The following is a 17348-nucleotide window of genomic DNA, read 5'->3' on the forward strand; positions in this document are numbered from 1 at the left end:
GTGAGTCTTCTTTGAAGCTGCCATATGCCTGCACGGTCCAAGGGTCAGCTAGACACTTGGATGGTGTTGATACACAGAATTTGGGGCTTCCTTCTTTTGACTTTATTTTTAAATTCTCTCCTTACTTTCCAGCAGCTATGCATGACCTGAAATCTGTCCTCTGGTTCTGCATGCCAGGAAGACTTGGGGTTTTTACACTGAAGTTTTAGCTACAGTTAGTTCTCACTGCAGCCTGCCCTCAGTGTCAAGACTGGGAAGTGGTCAGCACCTTCTTCCAAGTTTCTACTTCCCTCCAGAATCTTTATTTTGTTCTCTCCTCAGAGTCTAGACTTTTTGTTTTTGTTTTCCTTTTTTTTTGGTCGAGAGTTTATATTTGTTATCTGCAAAAGGAAGATTGGGTCCAGTTGGGAATTGCTCACCCATAGCAAAAACAAACCTTCTTTCTAATACACGGGCAGATAGATGCCCAGAGAGAGTGAAGTCATTTCTCCAAGGTCACAGACCTAGTAAGTGACAGCGCCTGGGACCAAAGTCAGGCTGTTACAACCAGGGTCCCAGCTTCCTGCGGGGCACCTGGCTGTGGATTTGTGCCTTAGAATAGCCTCCTACTTGGGCTCGGTTTCATTTTTGCATGGGAAGCGTCTGCTTTGTGAGTGGAACCCTAGCAGTGGCAAAGCCAAGCCGAGTGTCAGCCTTGAGTCCTTCCGTTCCCTTCCCATCCATTTCTCCAGGAGTGGTCCCTCTGTTGGAGGTCACAAGCAGTGGGCAGTATTCCAGGCCGAGTTTTTGGATTGAAATTATCAGTCAGCACCAGCAAGGTGCCCGATGATTATTTGTTTGGCAACATTTTTACCAAAGTAAAAGTCAGTAGTAAGTTGTGGTTAAAAGAGAGGAAGTTCAGAGTTCAGTGAGTTTTTTTTTTTTTAAATAAAAGAGGAAGTTGTTGCTCTTATTTTTGTACCAGCCTGTTAACAGGGTCTGGAGTCAAATCTTAGCTGAGGTCAAACTTTGAAACTTAGTAAGAAGAGTCTCCTTTTCTCATTTGTAGGGCTACTGACATGAAAGGTTCTAACCGTTTTAAGCAACCCATGGAAACACAGCAGAGAATCCCTGGGATCTGTTCCCTTTACAAACAGAAATGGTCTCCTCCAAAACAGCCATTTTTTGTTCTTTTTCCTAACCGCTCTCTGTTCATCCAGCTCTCTCTCCATCACTAGCTCTGTTTCAGGCTTCTTGGTAGAAGTATCCCTGCTTTCCAGACTCAAAGAATACTTATTGAGCACCTGCTGCTCAATGAATACTGTGGATATAGCAGTGAGTGAGATAAAGTCCTCGCTCCTCATATAGCTCCTTACATATTAGAGCTGAAAGCAGACGATCAGCACGTATACAACAAAACATCATCCTTGTAGGTTGTGATTAGCACTGGGAAGGAGAAACACATAGATTCATTAAAGCAGAAATCTATTTTTTTTTAAAATGATACTAGGGATTGGACCCAGGGGGGCTCTATCACTAAGCTACATTCCCAACCTTTTTTAGTTTGTTCTGAGACAGATTCTTGCTAATCGGAGGCTGGCCTCGAATTTGTGATCCTCCAACCTCGGTCTCCTGAATATCTGGAATTACACTGGGATTACAGGTATGCACCACCATGCCCGGAGGATAAGACATTTCTCAGGACTAGGGTCTCTGAGATATGAGAAAGAGCAGGCAGATTGGAATGGGTTCTTGATGGACTGGTTGCTGAATTTCGTCTGGTGTCTCTGTGGTGGTCAGGCAGTCCCCTTCATTACTAAAGGTCTGATAGTTTACACCTGGCCCAGATTCTGCCCTTCAGGATGGAAGGAGCTGAGTGAAGGTTCTAGAAAGGCTGACTTACGCATAGACTGGAAGGACTTTGCATGTCTTGCTAGAGTTTGCCTTTAGACCTTGTATTGTTTGCTTTCTCTCCTTCTCTTTTCTGAGTTCAGAACCTCTGTCTGCCCAAATTGCCCCCAGTTTCCAGGGCTTCCTGTTGGAATTCTCTCTTTTTTTTTTTTTTTAACTCTTCCTCCATCCCTAATGTATTTTCCGCTTCTTTTCACACCCAAGGGGAAGGAGCGAAGAGCAGCCATCAAATGCTATATTGATTGTAAATTTCCTGCATTAAAAAATGTTAATGATCACCCCTGGGAAGGGATTAAAGCTCTCTAGGCCATTAGAACCGCAGAGAGCCAGGTGCGCTGTGGTTTTCTGTTTCTCAGAGCAAAGAGAGAGAGTGTCAGGGGGCGAGACGCCTCAGTCACATGGTAGTCATGATGGCCACATTTATCCCCTGAGTACATCTTCTGTTGATGGCTGGGGGTCAGCTAGATTGGGTGACCCACCATGGACCGTACCGTGACATCATCTTGCTGAATTAAAAAAAAAATGATACTCCCAAGAAACACATAAGTACAGTCTTATAAATTACAGATGAGGGTCCAGGTGAAAGGCCTCCGTGCCTGTCCTGACACGGTGACCCGGGTCCCCTCTCCCTTCCACAGTTTGTAGATGGGGCGTCTCCTGTCGGGCTCCGTAGTATTCCATAGTATGAACTTTCTCCCGTGTATATCGGTCACTCCCCCGTGGAAGAACACTTGGGTTCCTTTTTGGAATCACACATATGTCTCATACATATGCAAGTGTTTCTCTAGTTCCTCACAAGTACAATGTCTGGGCCAGGGCGTAGAGTGATTCAGCTTTTAATAGATATCACCAAATGTTCTTCAAAGTGGCTGGACCGGGGTCTCCTCCCACCAGCAGCGTGCGTTTTGCATTTCTCTGCATCTTTCCCTGATCATGTGATCAGCAGCCTCTCACAGTTCTGCCCATCCCATGGGAGCATGCTGCCATGTAATGAGCTTTTTCTTAATTATGAGTGAGACGGAGCCCCTTTTTACACACTTACTGAACATTTACTCTTCTATGAACCTCTCCCCACCAGGCTTCTTATTTTTTTACACTTTAATATTGATTGGTAGGAATCTTGGCTTTGATCTCCTAGACACCAGTCCTTTGCTGGCTATTTCTGTCTGTGTTAGTCCTCGTTTATTTGCAAGTCTCAAGTCCCGTATCCCCCTAATGCCTGGATGGATCCACCCGCCCCCTTATTTTCTTGGTTCAGCTCCTGAAACCTTACAGAGTATCCATCTGTGATTCCCACTTTAAAGGTGAGAAAACTGAGGCTCAGAGTCTGAGCATCCCAACTCGTGCTGCCTCGGGCAACCTTTGAAGTCCTGAGCTGACTTAGAAATAGACCAAACTTCTGGGAGCCGCGGGGAGATTGCTCGCCTTTCACTGTGAGCCAGGGACTGCCACGTGGTGTCTCCAGAGAGAAGTCTGTTTAATTATTCATCCCTTTTCTAAGTAATTGGTGACAAGTCCTCCATCTGGGAGCAGGAGCAAACCTGATTGCTAGAAGCACCCACCACAGCTCCAAAGAAGGGTAGGTGGAGACCCGTCCTCAGGATCCATTTCCTGAGGGGCTCCTTGGACCCTGACAACAGCCTTTTGCTGAAATACCAGGTGAACAGAAGACCGGAGAGACCAGCATCGCCACGGTCTACTTGCATTTGTGACTTTCAGAAATGACCTCTGCACGTCGTATTGCTTTAGGTCCTTAAAAAAGAATTGAAAATCCTTTACAGATAGAGGCAAGGTCAGGCTGCCTCTGTGGAATTCCCAGGGAGACAGCACTGACCTGTAGCAATGAAAGGACACATCAGTTAAAACTCAGATTGACACCTGTCATCCCAGCAGCTCGGGAGGCTGAGGCAGGAGGATCACGAGTTCGAAAGAAGCCTCAGCCAAAGCGAGGCGCTAAGCCGCTCAGTGAGACTCTGTCTCTAAATAAAACACAAAATAGGGCTGGGGATGGGGCTCAGGGGTCGAGTGCCCCTGAGTTCAGCACCCCTCCTGCTCCAAAAACAAACAAAACAAAAACAAAACATAAAAATACCCTCAGACTTACACGGCAGGCATAGTAAGCAAGAGCTACCTTATACTGGATGCAAAAGATTAATTGGAAATTCTATTAATTTGAACCTCTATTCTCTGGGCCACATTCTGATTAACAAGAGCTGCTACTTACTGAAAATGCGTTAGGATAAGGTATAGGTATAGATGAGCTCTACATATGAGTTATCTCATTTAATTTTCATAGTAACCTATTAGATAGTTTGTTGTCTCCATTTGTGGTGAAATAATTGGAGGCCCATTTATTTAACTTGCTCACGGTCCTATCAGAAGCAGCAGAGCGGTGATTTAAATTCTAAATTGGGTGTCCTCAACCACTACACTAATGCTGTGATGTCAGTTAATAGAACCATTTAAACCCTAGTGTTTCTTTTTAGTTCCAGAACTGGTAAGTGCCTGTCCACTAGGGTTTTCATCAAGGGGAGACATAAACGGCACACAGGGAACTGTTCCCAGTGAGACGATGCCCTTCTCACATGAAGAATCAAGGCCAATTGGGTTTGTTTTGACTGGGTTTAGAACTTGGAGCAAACTTTTTTGTGTGTGTGTGTATGGTGGTGGGTAACAGGGATTGAACTCAGGGACACTTGACCTCTGAGCCCCATCCCCAGCCCTATTTTGTATTTAATTAGAGTCAGGGTCTCACTGAGTTGCTTAGCACCTCGCTTTTGCTGAGGCTGGCTTTGAACTCACGATCCTCCTGCCTCAGCCTCCTGAACCACAGGGATTACAGGTGTGGGTCACCTCGCCCTGCACGGAGCAAACTTCTGAGCGTAGTTGGTCTCTCAAGGTCTTTCTGAATTTGGTTTGAGTTGCTACATGAATTTCAGCAGATGAGAAAGGGGAAGGGAACTCACATTTATGGACCTTGACTCTGAGGTAGGGACACTCATTTCACAGACAAAGAAACAGAAGTGAGATGAAGTGCCCCAGGTCACAGTGGGAGGATTATACATCTCCACCATTGCTCTGTGTCTTAACCATGCTTTGTATCTTAACTACTTGCAAGACAGTTATACTTCTCTGTCCTGCACATATGGAGCATGGCGTATGAATTGGCAGGTAGAATGTGAGCAGATATGATGTGCTTTATGTCTACATAAAAGCTTGAAGGGCTGTTACTTGGTTTGGCTATTGTTCTTTTTCCCTTTGTCACAAGACTGAAGAAAGGGGATTTCCTTAGCTTGTATTCTGGGATGGAAAAGACACATGGAACAGAGCCATAGGGTCACAGATAACTGCAATGACACGAACCAGAACTGAACTTTGAGTATCATTAGTCTCTAAAAATTGGGAGATGCTTGTTATTACGGCCTTACTTAGCAAAGGCTGACTAATACAGTGACATAGATGGTAACTTGGCTGAGCTGGAATTTGAATCAGGTGAAATTCTAAATCCTGTTCTTCTACTTTTCCTTATTCCAATCTTCTCTAATAACCTGCCCTTCATGATAGGTGCTGTATCTGTGGGTTACACCTATCATTTTCTTAAAAAAAAAAGTTAAAAAAATGGTCTCAGCGTTTTCATTCCAACATGTTTATTTTAAGGGAAATTTTTTAATGATATGAATGGAAAACAATGTCCCCGTGAATAATTAGCAACTATAAAATTGAATGTGATTAAAACTCCATTAGGAGATCTTAGATAGGTACTTCTGGCTACCAGGATCTGAATTTGAAACAGGGAGTTTAGCAAACATGATGTTCAAAACGTATCAGCATCAAACCAAGATTTTGTTCTCTAATAAATCAGGAGGATTGGAATAAAATCACCAAGGGAACAGTCTTCTCCTGATGTGATGGAACACCATGTCTATATTCTACCTAAAATTCTTTCAAACGCCACGTGGGGAGTTTCTCTTTTGTTCATATATAAAGATTACAAACACTTCTATTAGCTTGTCCTGTGGGCCAAGTATTGTTGGATGTACTTTATTCATCTACTCTATTATCAAGTACATTAATCCTTTTGGGTTGTTATAACAAGATACCACAGACTGGCTGATTCGGTTTGGATATGAGGTGTTCCCTCCAAGCTCCTGGGTTGATGCAAGAATATTCAGAGGTGAAATGATTGGATTGTGAGAGCGGCCACCTAATCAGTCCATCCTAATTGGAATGGACTGACTGAGTGGTAACTGCAGGCAGGCGGGGCGTGGCTGGGGGAGGCGGGTCCCTGCGGGCGTGTCCTGGAAGGGTGCATCTTCCTTGTGGCTCTTCCCCTTTTGCTCTCTACTTCTTGGCTGTGAAGACAGCAAAGCTCCTCTGGTGTGCCCTTCCACCATGTTGCTGTGCTGCACCCAGGACCCAGAACAGCAGCGTGAGCCCACTGTGGACTCAAACGCGAGCTGAATACACTCTTCCTCCTCTAAGTTGGTCTTGTCAGGTATTTTGGTCATAGCAATGTAAAACTGACTAAGACACTTGGTCATCTGCAAATAATATAAATGGCTTTCTCCCAGTTCTGGAGGCTGGAAGTTCAAGTTCAAGGCACTGGCATGTCTGGTGAGGGCTGTCTGTCTGTGTTCAAGGTCATGTCTCGCTGACCTCGTGTTTCTGGAGGGGATGAGTACTGGGTTCCTCACCTGGTGGAATAAGAAATGGGGAAAGACGGGGTGGGGAAAGGACTAACCCTCTCCCTCAAGAACCCCCCCCCCCTTTTTTTCCCCCAGAGCATAACAGAGATTTATTTAGGAAAGCAGAGGCACATTCAAGGGAGAACATGAGAAGCAGCCTTCAAGCCCTCTTATAAAGACGTTAATCCTTTCATCACTTCCTAACTACCCTCCCCCAATACCATAACCTCTGGAGTTAAGTTATAACATGTGCATTTGAGGGGAATGCATACCTCCAAACCATAGCATCATCGAAAAGGAAACAGGTTCAGAGAGGTTAGATCACTTCTCCCAGCTGATAAAAGAGAGAGTGTTGGGATTTCAAGCCTGCTGTGTTTGACTGCAGGGAAGCAACCTTAACCAGATGTTCCTTCTAACTGTTCACTTGGGACTTCCTTGTAGCTCCTCAGAATGGTTGCTGCCTGCGGGCATCATCCTGGGGCTGTGTTAGGCCCTACCTGCAGGGCGGGTTGATCAGGACTCTCTCTGTTAAGTGTCTACCTTTGGTGTACAGATTAGCTACTTCTTTCTAACAAATACCCCTAACCTGCACACTGGTTTACAGGTCAGCTGGGTGGTTCTTCTGATCTCGACGGGGCTTGCCTATCTGTCTGTGGTCAGCTAGCAGGGTCCCCTGGTTGTCCTAGGATGGCCTCACTCACACATCCAGTGCTTGTTTCTATGTTGGCCACAGCATCGGGGAGACGGGGCCCTGTGTCTTTGCCTAGAAGACTGCGTGGGCTTGTTCCTGCAGTGGTAGGTGAGGTTCTGAGCCCAGAGCACAACCCCGCGAGGGTTAGGTCTGAATCCGTGCACGGTTTCTTCTGCCGTGTTCTGCCTGCTGTCCTCAAACAAGTCATGGTCATTTCAGATTCAAGAAGTGGGCGATAGGCTGTACCTCTTAAGGAGAGGAGGTGCAGAGTCACATTGCAGGGGGGTGGGACACAGGCAGGAGGGAAGGGCTGGCTGTTTGCGTTGCATGAGGCAAGGGACTGAGTCACGGTCATCTTTCTCTCCGTGTGCCTCACACAGTGGCATCGCAGATATACAAGGGAATGAATATCACTGAAGCCACTCTGCCTGGTGTCCCGTCCCTGAGCTCTTCAGGCTTGTTCCTGTCCCCATGCCCCCCCCCCCTTCACATCCTCTTCCAGGATGTCTCCTGCTATATTTCTCCAGCACCTGGGATGGTAACTGGCACCGTGTGGGTGCTCAACACAGTTGATGGAGGAAAGCTAAATCCAGGCTGGAGTGGCTTCACTGTGGCTTCTCTGGTGGCTGCAGGCCCAGGTGACAGCAGCCACCCTCGTTCCAGGAAATAGTCTCTTGCCGGCCAACTTAGCAGAAAGAACTGGCAGCGCCCCCTTCCAGGTGGCTGCTGTCCCCCAAGTCCATGTGGCCTCTCCGTGTCTCAGGCAAGACGTTTGGAGTCACAAGTGATGGAAATTCACTTGGGCCCACTTCAGCCAGGAGGTGAAGTAATCACACGGAAGGCCCCTGGTGGCGAGCTGTTGGGGCTTCGGATTCTGTCTCTGCCACATCCTAGCTGGGCAGCTTTGGGGAACTCACTCGACCTCTCTGCATCTCCATTTTCTCACTCTCAGGACTGAAGACACAAATATTAGCTGCCTCGTAGGGTTTTCAGGAAAATTAGATGATTTCCTATACAGAAAACACTTAACAGACGAGAAGCATCTCCTAGGCTGAGCTATTTCTGTTGTTATCATTATTATAATTTTTGGAGGTCATTATGTGTGAACAAAGGGCAGGAAATTCAACTGGGCTTTGTGAGTGGCTGGATAGAAGACCATCACGAACGCAGGCAGCTGTGCGACTTCTGTCTCTGGGCCACGGGTTCTTTTCTTCTTCTTTGTCTTATTCTCTTTTCTCTACTGTCTTCATGGCCCATGTCTCCACTGGGTCAACCCTGCTTTTTCTGGCCCAGCCAGGACAGATAGCATCTCTTTGGTCTAATTCCAAGTTTCTGGGACAATCTGATTGGTTTTCCTGGAGGTCAGAGGCCAACTCTGGGCTGGTCAGCTGTGGCCAGGGTCTGTGGACATAGAGGTGCTATAGCTGTGGTCCACTCTTGTAGATGATGGCCGGGGCAGTCCAGAGAAGTCTTCCAGGGATGCGCAGAGGCCTCCAGAGATGTCCACTAGAGGCAGCTGCTATCAGTCTGTCTGTTTCAAGATCCCCCTCTTCCTCTGGCTGCTTTTCAAGGCTCCCCAATCACTGAGTATCATCAAAATTATTATTTTTTTTAAACAACCCTCACCTCTAGCACTCTTACCTCTAATTATTCTGGATTCTTGCCTCTTGCCTCTGTCCATCACTTGGCCATTTCTTGATCTTATATTTGGCTGTTGTGAATGTGGAAACTCCCTGGAACCCTGGAATTTGAAAGTTGGAAGGGAAGACTGCTCTTCTGTGCTTATAACAAATGGCAAGCCCACGCCCACAGACTCGTGTGTTTATTAAAATAGTATTAGGCTAAACATGCACTTCTGCCACTTTCGGATTCCACCAGTTAAGGTGGATATTTCCATGTTAGAACATGGAGACATTTTAAAAGAAGTGGCAGCATCGAATTCCACTGCACGGAGGAACAAGAAGTTCTTTAACCCATTCTCAATTTTCCTCTTTGTCCATGTACCATATACATAATGGATTCTGAAATCCCCTGGAATAATTCAGCTGGAGTCTGGTTATTGTGAAACAGGGGTGAACCATCATGTCCCATGTTCTAGATTGAAGGGGGACTGATTATAAATTCAAATTCCCAGAAGAGCCAGGCAACTGTGTTAAATAGAAGAAACACCTGTATATGAAACCTTAAGACTCTTCTTCACCTCTACAAAGAAATATACATCTTTTGGGGGGAAGAATGCACACATTTAGCAGAACCTTTATTTTTACTCTTTTCATAAAGACATGGGCACAAAAGAAGGTTTGCTTTCTCTTGAGTATCACAGGAAAAACGAACAGTACATGTGTGGTATGAATCAGCCACTGACAGTCTTAAAGATGAGAACTCGGCAGGGAGTACTGGGGAGTGTGGTGAAGTACAGGGGGGTGTACCCCGTCCAAAGGGGGTGACCACTACTCAGCTCAAGGTGTTTTCACCAGTGTGGAAATTTGGGCCCAGTGATGTCATTTATTTTTTCTCTCCCAGAAGAGATAGGCCATTAGGAGATTTATGGGAAATTTCCTCATTTTGGAGGACTGGTAATATATTTATTTCTTAAACCAAAAGAAACAACTCGCAGGTCAAATAAAATGTGGGCCACCAAACTGATAATCAGCAACGTGGATAACATTAATCTAAGATCATCAATTTTTGGAGGCCCTCTTTAACTGCTGACTCACGGAGCTCTTTGCCTAATGAAATCCCTAAGTGATTCCACTAATACTTCATCTGAAAACTTCTTCATCCAAGCAGCAATTCCTGGACTTGAACGAGGGGTTTCCAGCCCTTACACCTACTTGTGTTAAATCCACTGGATTTAAAACCCTGTTGCTGTCTTCACCAGCATGGCCAATCACCTTCTCAGCTGTGTGTTGTTCTTGAACTTGATTCATTTGATCTTTTCTGCATTAAAAAAACAAAACAAAACTGGATGAGACAGGACTGAGGACAGATACCCAAGGCCTCTCCTAATCAGAGCTCATGACAGGTGTCCAAAGACTGGATCTCTCCCTAGACATGCTTTTCTCGACCGAAAATAGTTAAAATACTTTTTAAAAAAAGTCTGTATGGATACATAGGAGAATTTCATAATGAAATATCTGTTTCTAGGTACCTTTTAAAGATGGTCATAACTGGTACCCCTGAGGGGTATCACCAGGTTCCAACAGAGCAGCAGCTGAGCCTTTGGGACCTAAGTAGGCTTCTCGGGTCCTATTTGCCTCATTTTATACCGCACCCCCCTCACCCCCCCATAGGCCTTTATGTCCACAGCTATTGTGGAGGTCTCCCGCCGGGTGGACAGGAAACCATTGACTGACCCGTGCCTGCCTGCCTGCCTGCAATAGTTTTCTGAATTTGCATCTGTGGACCAGGCCCCAGGCTAGATCCATGTGAGAGATGATGGGGATCCAGACAGATGTTATCCCTTCACTTATAGGAAAGTCAGAGATGAAACAGTTCTGTGCACAGTGTTACTTGTAAGTGCTGCAAAGGCCGACTGTATCCATCAGGCCCATTTGGCTGTAGAAGTTTAACTCTTCACGAATCTGCCCAGCTGTCGGAGAAGTCAGCACAGTTCCCCTAATTCCCAAAAGGTGATCGCAAGCAACTGAGGAAGGTTTTGCTCCAGTTCAGAGCATAGACCACATCACACTTCCCCTGCCCACTCGATTAGCAACTGTCCCAAACCAAACCAAAACACACAAAAGGAAACAGGGTAGAGGGTCATGCCTCCCTCTGTATGGCGGCTGGCTCTTTCGTCTGCCGTTGTTTCCTGATCTTTTTGATGACATTCCTAACCCCTTCGTGTTTTTCTCCAGGATTCTGGGATCCTAGGCAGGGGATGGGTGATCTCATTTGTGACATCTCTTGGAACCTTGGTATGAAATTCATTTGAGCAGAAAGAGCTGAGCTGATTTAAGGACATCCGGGTATTTCACTGGTGTCGTTGCCTAGGGCTCTCCTCTCAGAATACTACCAGTGACAGCAGAGTGTTTGGTTGGGGAAAGTGGTTAGCACTGGAATTGCCATAAAGTGACAAGGACACATGGTGAAAAAAAAAAATCCTTCTTTGAAAATCCCTTTCTTAGTATCTTTTGCTTGCAAGTAACATAAATGGACTCTGATTGACTTAAAATGAGAAGGATATGGGAAGAATCACAGATGTAAAGGAAAAGATGAAACTTCTGGAATCAAAGACGCTCTGGGAATCTAGGGAGCCGGAAGTAATGACCCATCCGTTCAAGACAACACTGATAGGGTGAATCACTGTTTAAGGGGCAAATTTCGGCCGGCAAGGTGGCACATGTCTGTAAACCCAGCAGCTCGGGAGGCTGAGGCAGGAGGATTGCGTGTTCAAAGCCAGCCTCAGCAAAAGGGAGGTGCCAGAGGAACTCAGTGAGACCCTGTCTATAAATAAAATACGAAATAGGGCTGGGGATGCGGCTCATGGTTGGGTGGTCAAGCGCCCTGAGTTCAATCCCTGGTACCAAAAAAAGAAAAAATAAAAGATGCAAATTTCATCCAGGCATGGTGGCACAAGCCTGTAATCCCACCGGCTCAGGAGACTGAGAGGGATTTTGAGTTCAAAGCCAGCCTCGGCATCTTATTGAGGCCCTAAGCAACTAAACGAGACCTTTCCTCAAAACAAATGAACACCAGATAAGGTGGCACACACCTGTAATTCCAGAGACTAGGGAGGCTGAAGAAGAGGCTGATCACAACTTTGAGGCCAAACTCAGCAATTTAGCAAGGCCCTCAGCAACTTAGTGGAGCCCTGTCTCAAAATTAAGACATAAAAAGAATTGGGGGTGTAGCTCTGTGGTTAAGTATCCCTTGGTTCAATCCTAGTCCCAGTAGAAAGAAAGAAGTATGAGGGTGGAGGGATTGGGGGAGGGAGTGATAGGGGTAGGGGGGAGGGGTAGGGACTTCTCTGCTTGAAATTTGCTGGGTTTTTTTTTTTTTTTTTTTGTACCAGGGATTGAAACTAGGGGTGCTTAACTACCGAGCCACATCGCCAACCACATTCCCTTTTTTTTTTCCTATTTTATTTATGCCTGGCTCAAAACTTTCTGTCGATCTGTCTGGGCCACCAGTTGTCCTGTTCAGTTCAAGTGAATAAGCTTTAGCAAGGAGGTGAATGTGTTCAAAACACCATTATGTGCAACTATCATGCACCAGTAAAAAAAAATGTGGCAAGAAAATAGGGACAGTTAGTCGTTCTGTGTGGGGCCCTGGTTTTCTTTGATTTCACCCGAGTCTTCAAGCTAAGAGTCTGCATAAATGGAAATGAAAAAAAAAAAAAAATGCCTCGGTAGCAGTTTTGATGAGTCAAAGCAGCATCAAAGCGCCTCAGTGATGTCGCGGCTCGTTGAAGACCGACAGTCAGAGGAGGGACAGTCGCTTTTCGTCATTTGCAGGACATGTGTTCTGTAAAGTCATCGCAAACCCTGAATTAGTGCACCACAAATACTGAACCACTGCTCCCGGGGAGAAGCCCAGTTAGGTTCCTGTGAGTCTCTGGTCACGACGTTTTCATCAGGTGGTGGGGAGATCCACAATGTCATTTATTTATTTATTTTTACATGTGTGTTTCTGTCGAGAGACACGTGAATATATACTATTGATTCACCAACACCCAGCTCCCAGCCCACAGCACTACGGCCCGTACCTGAAGGAAGCTCATAGCTGCAGAACCGAGACAGGAAGGCAGAACGTCACTGTTGAGCGTCAGCTGGGAGCATGTGGGTCCGGGGACTCCAATTGCTACTCTGCAGATGTCTCTGAATGGCCCTGGAAGCACCATGAGTATCGATTCGGGGGTGTGAATAAGCTTTAGCAAGGCGGTGAATGTGGAGTCTGTGCGTCATGAGGATGGATTGTAAGTGCTGGTGATCCCCCTGTTGTAGAGGGGTCAGGGGTCAGGGGAATGGAGAGAGGTTCACCAGTTTTCTGCAGGACAGGCCTCTGGGGAGGCAGGGCTCTCCGTTTGTCTTTCTGGCTGCAGAGTCTGTGCTCGGGAGAGGCAGGGTGGTGCAGTGGTTGGGTGCAGCGTGGCCCCTGCTGAGCGCTGGGTTTCATGTTTCGTGGGCACTTAGGAAGGTGAGAATACCGAGGGCCACGGGCTGCAGTTGTACTTCACCGGGGTGGGAAAGTGGTTGACCAGAATCAGTTTGGGTCATTTTCATAGCTTGTGATGAGGGGCAACAGTATATTCGACCCTGAGGCTTCCTATGCAACTTTCATTGAGATAAATCTCCTGCACACAGATGTCAGAGTAGTCGGGGAATAACTCTCGTGGTCTTTGGGATTTCCAAGGGAAATCCCAACTTCCTGAGTTTGAATGCTGGTCCTGTCATTTATTAACTGTGTGACCTTGGGCAAGTTACCTAACCTCTGTGCATCTCAGTTTTCTTGTCTATACAATGGGGATAATAAAAATACATCTCTCAGCCAGACACGGTGGTACCCACCTGTAATTCCAGTAACTGGGAGGCTGAGGCAGGAGGATTCCAAGTTCAAGTCCAGCCTGAGTGACTTAGTGAGACCCTGTCTCAAAAGAAAAAAAAAAAAGTAAAAGGACTGGGGATGTAGCTCAGTGGTAGAGTGCCTCTGGGTGCAGTCACCAGCGCTGCTAAAATTAAATTAAATTAATTAAAAAAATAAATATAAATGCTTATTTCATGGAGTCATTGGGAAGGTAAAGTCATTGTGGGGATCTCTACAGTAGTCCCCCATTAGCCCTGTTTTCACTTTCTGTGGTTTCAGTTATCCACAGTCAACTCTGGTCTGAAAATATTAAATGGAAAATTCTAGAAATAAATAATTCATGGGTTTTAAATTGTGTGCTGTTCTGAATAGCACGCTGGCAGTCTCCTGCGCCCCTGCTCCATCCTGCTGAGGGCATGAATCACCCCCTTCTCTAGCATATCCAGCCTGTATATGCTACCTGTCTGTTAGTCACTTGGCCATCTCAGTTACCAGGTCACCTGGCTCAGTGTCTGCTCGAATGGAGGGTTTGGTGCTATCTGCAGTTCCAGGCATGGGTCCCTGTGGATCAACAGGGATTACTCTACAGCATTTGCAACAGGGCCTGAGTGACATTCTGAAAGTGTTTCCTCGTATTGTCATTTGTCCCTAGTCTTGATGGGACTCTCCGGGAGTCACCTGGTACAGGGTTATGTGCCTCCCCACCCCAGTTGAGGCACCACCGTAGAAGCTAGGTCAGCTGACAGGCTTCTGGGCCCTTTCCATTCTGCAGGGGAGCTGCCTGACTCACCTCTGGTGCTCATGCACATGACAGCTAAATAGAAGAGCTCGTGCCTCCTAGTATTAGCTTAATTATAGGGGCTCCCTGGGAGGGGTGTGGGGAACGAGCTTTGAGAACTCCCCCCGTCCCCTGCCATGAGGCTGCTCTGGTACCTGAGAGAGGCGTGAACATGGCTCCCTGCCTCCTCCTCCTCCTCTTTTGCCTCTGTGTTTCTGTACGCTTAATCTTTACCCCCCTGGATGGGTCCTATTACTTTTTTTGTGTGTGTTTTCTCTGCCCTGATTTGAGTTCCAAAAGGTCTGTTTGGGTCTCTGTGGGTGTCTGGCAGCCTCTGCAGGTCTCTCCGAGTTACATAACTCAAGTTTTGTATTTTCTGTTCCTGACTGGGGATTCTTTCTGTGCAGTAATTTTTACTTGTAGTTGAAGAAGTAGGGTACTCGAATTTTCTCTGGGATCCCCGAGGGTTTCCTTATAAATGTTTTTTTTTTCTTTTTCTCCTGCCGTATTTTCTTCTTTAAAATATTTTTTTTCCTCACGGCAATAGCAATACGTATTTGTTGTAGAACATTAGGAAATTCAGAGAAAGCAAATAACTCTTCATGCAGAAATGTTAATACCTTGGTATTATCCTTTTTTTCTGTCTCTCACACACATGCAAATGGGGTCACAGCGACGCAGGATGCTACCTGTGTTTCAATTCACATTTCCTCATTGCTTTTTCCAGATGACTCTCTTGTCTCCATTGCATGCTTTGAACAGTCTAGACCTGATAGATTCTTTGTGGCATTTTCCATTTCTTACTATTTTAAGCAACATTCTGACTGCTACGCTTTGGATCTTGGATGTCTTCAAAAAGCCTGTGTGCTGAAGGCTTGGTCCCCAGTATGGAACTACTGGGACTTTGTAGAATGGGGACATGTAAGAGGCAGGGCCTAGTGGGAGGTCTTTAGATCATTGGGAATGTGACCTTGAAGGTGATCGTGAGATCCTGGACCCCTCCACTCTGGTTTTGCTCTCTGGCCATGAGGTAAGTGATTTTACTCTGCCATGCACTCCCACTGTGATGTGCTCACTTCCTTATGGTAGGTCCAGAGCCACAGGGCCAATTGATCATGGACTGGAGTCTCCAAAACTGTGAGCCAAAATAAACCTTTTATCTTTATCAGTTAATGATCTCAGACATTTTGCTATAGTGACACAAAGCTGACTAATGTGCTGATAAGCATCCAGGCCTACATCCCTAATTATGTCTTCACAGCAGATTTCTAGAATTTTTTTTAGCAGTGATTCAACAGGGAATATAATCCTCTCCTCCTGATTACTCTGTGATACTCAAGGGGTCCCAGGTGCATGGGTCTTTGTGTCTGAAGGTTGAAGAGAGGACAGTGCCATTGATTGGGGTCTACATCAACTCTCTTTTCCCTGGCTTTTCTCAATTCCAGTTGTTTCTGAATAGTATCCTCCTCTATTTTGGGGGATAGGTGGAGACCTTATTTAAAAAAAATAAAAATTTTAAAATTATGATAAAAAGACATGACATGAGATTTGCTAGCCTAACCATTTTTTTAAAAAAATATTTTTTAGTTGCAGATGGACACGATATCTTTATTTATTTATCTTTATATGGTGTTGAGGATGGAACCCAGTGCCTCACCTGTGCTAGGCGAGTGCTCTACCACTGAGCCACGACCCCAGCCCTTGCCTAACCATTTTTAAGTGTACAGTACAGTTGTTTAAAGTGTCTTCACATTGTGTGAGACAGATCTCGAGAACATTCTCATCTTATAAAACTGAGGAAAATACCCTTTGGCCTTAGTTCCCCATTTCCCCTCCCCCCAGCCTCTGGTACCCACTGTTCCACTTTCTGTTTCTATAAGTTTGACTACTTTAGGTGTCTTCTATAAGTGCAATCATGGTATTTGTAACTGGCTTATTTCATTTAGCATAACATCCACAGGGTTCCTCTATGTTTTAGCACGTACTAGAACCTCCTTCCTTTTTAAGGCTGAATGATATCCGCTGTACGTATTGCCTATCTGTTCCTCTGTGGAGGGGCCCTGGGGCTGCTTCCTCTTCTTGGCAGTGTGCCGCTGTGGACATGAATGTGCATACAACTCTTTCCCGCTTTCCCTTCTGTTGGAGACATATCCAGAAGTAAGATTGGGAAGATTTTTCTGTAGACCTGGCCTCTAATTCTTCCATAGTTGCATCTAACACTTCCACGTGTTAAGTTGGCATTTGTCGGGTACCAGCCACGTCCCGGTCACCAGACTGTGCTGTGGGGGACAACTCCCTGCCCTCGGGGAGCCTCCATTCCTGCAAGAAGACAGATGACCCACCAGTAAACAAATGGAAAGAACAGGAGGAGTCCAATTTGTGATCCGTGGCATGAAGAAACTGAACGAGAACGCAGTAAAGGGGTGGTGTGGACGATGGGGACTTTAGATGGGGAAGGATTTCCTCACAGTGTGTCATGGGATCCGACAACTACAAGATGAGAAAGAGCCAGACGTGCCAAAATTTGGGGAAATATCATTCTGGGCCATGGAGGTGAGAGACAGCGTTCCTGGGGAGGACATTGGCTTGACGTGACCAGCGTGGCTGGGGTAGAGTGGGTGTGGGGTGGGGGTGGGAGGCGGGCAGGGGCCCATTGGTGTGAAGGCCTGGCAGCATGGGCCAGCGGGAGCTTTTGTGCTAACGGCAGTGACAGGCACTGGGACCGTTCTAGGGAAGATGGAAAGGATTAGATTGGTATTTGAAACCTCTTCCATTGGCT

At 46.1% G+C, this 17348-nt stretch overlaps 1 protein-coding gene across 3 annotated transcripts in view; it reads left to right on the top strand.

Moving 5' to 3' along the window:
- Nucleotides 1-17348, top strand: part of Prkcb (protein kinase C beta) — a 303273-nt gene that overhangs the window by 21133 nt on the left and 264792 nt on the right. Inside the window, exon 1 of one of the 3 annotated variants that reach the window (XM_058582629.1) lies at nucleotides 13156-13183. The exons of the other annotated variants lie outside the window; for them this stretch is intronic. Within the exon in view, the coding sequence (XP_058438612.1) occupies nucleotides 13171-13183 (13 nt within the window). The 5' untranslated portion in view covers nucleotides 13156-13170. Of the gene's footprint in view, nucleotides 1-13155; nucleotides 13184-17348 lie in introns of those variants that run through there. 3 annotated transcript variants of the gene reach the window in all.

This window comes from Marmota monax, unplaced genomic scaffold (genome assembly GCF_021218885.2).
Source record: "Marmota monax isolate L192 unplaced genomic scaffold, Marmota_monax_Labrador192_F-V1.1 WCK01_AAM20220418_F8-fsc00086, whole genome shotgun sequence".
NCBI lineage: Eukaryota > Metazoa > Chordata > Mammalia > Rodentia > Sciuridae > Marmota > Marmota monax.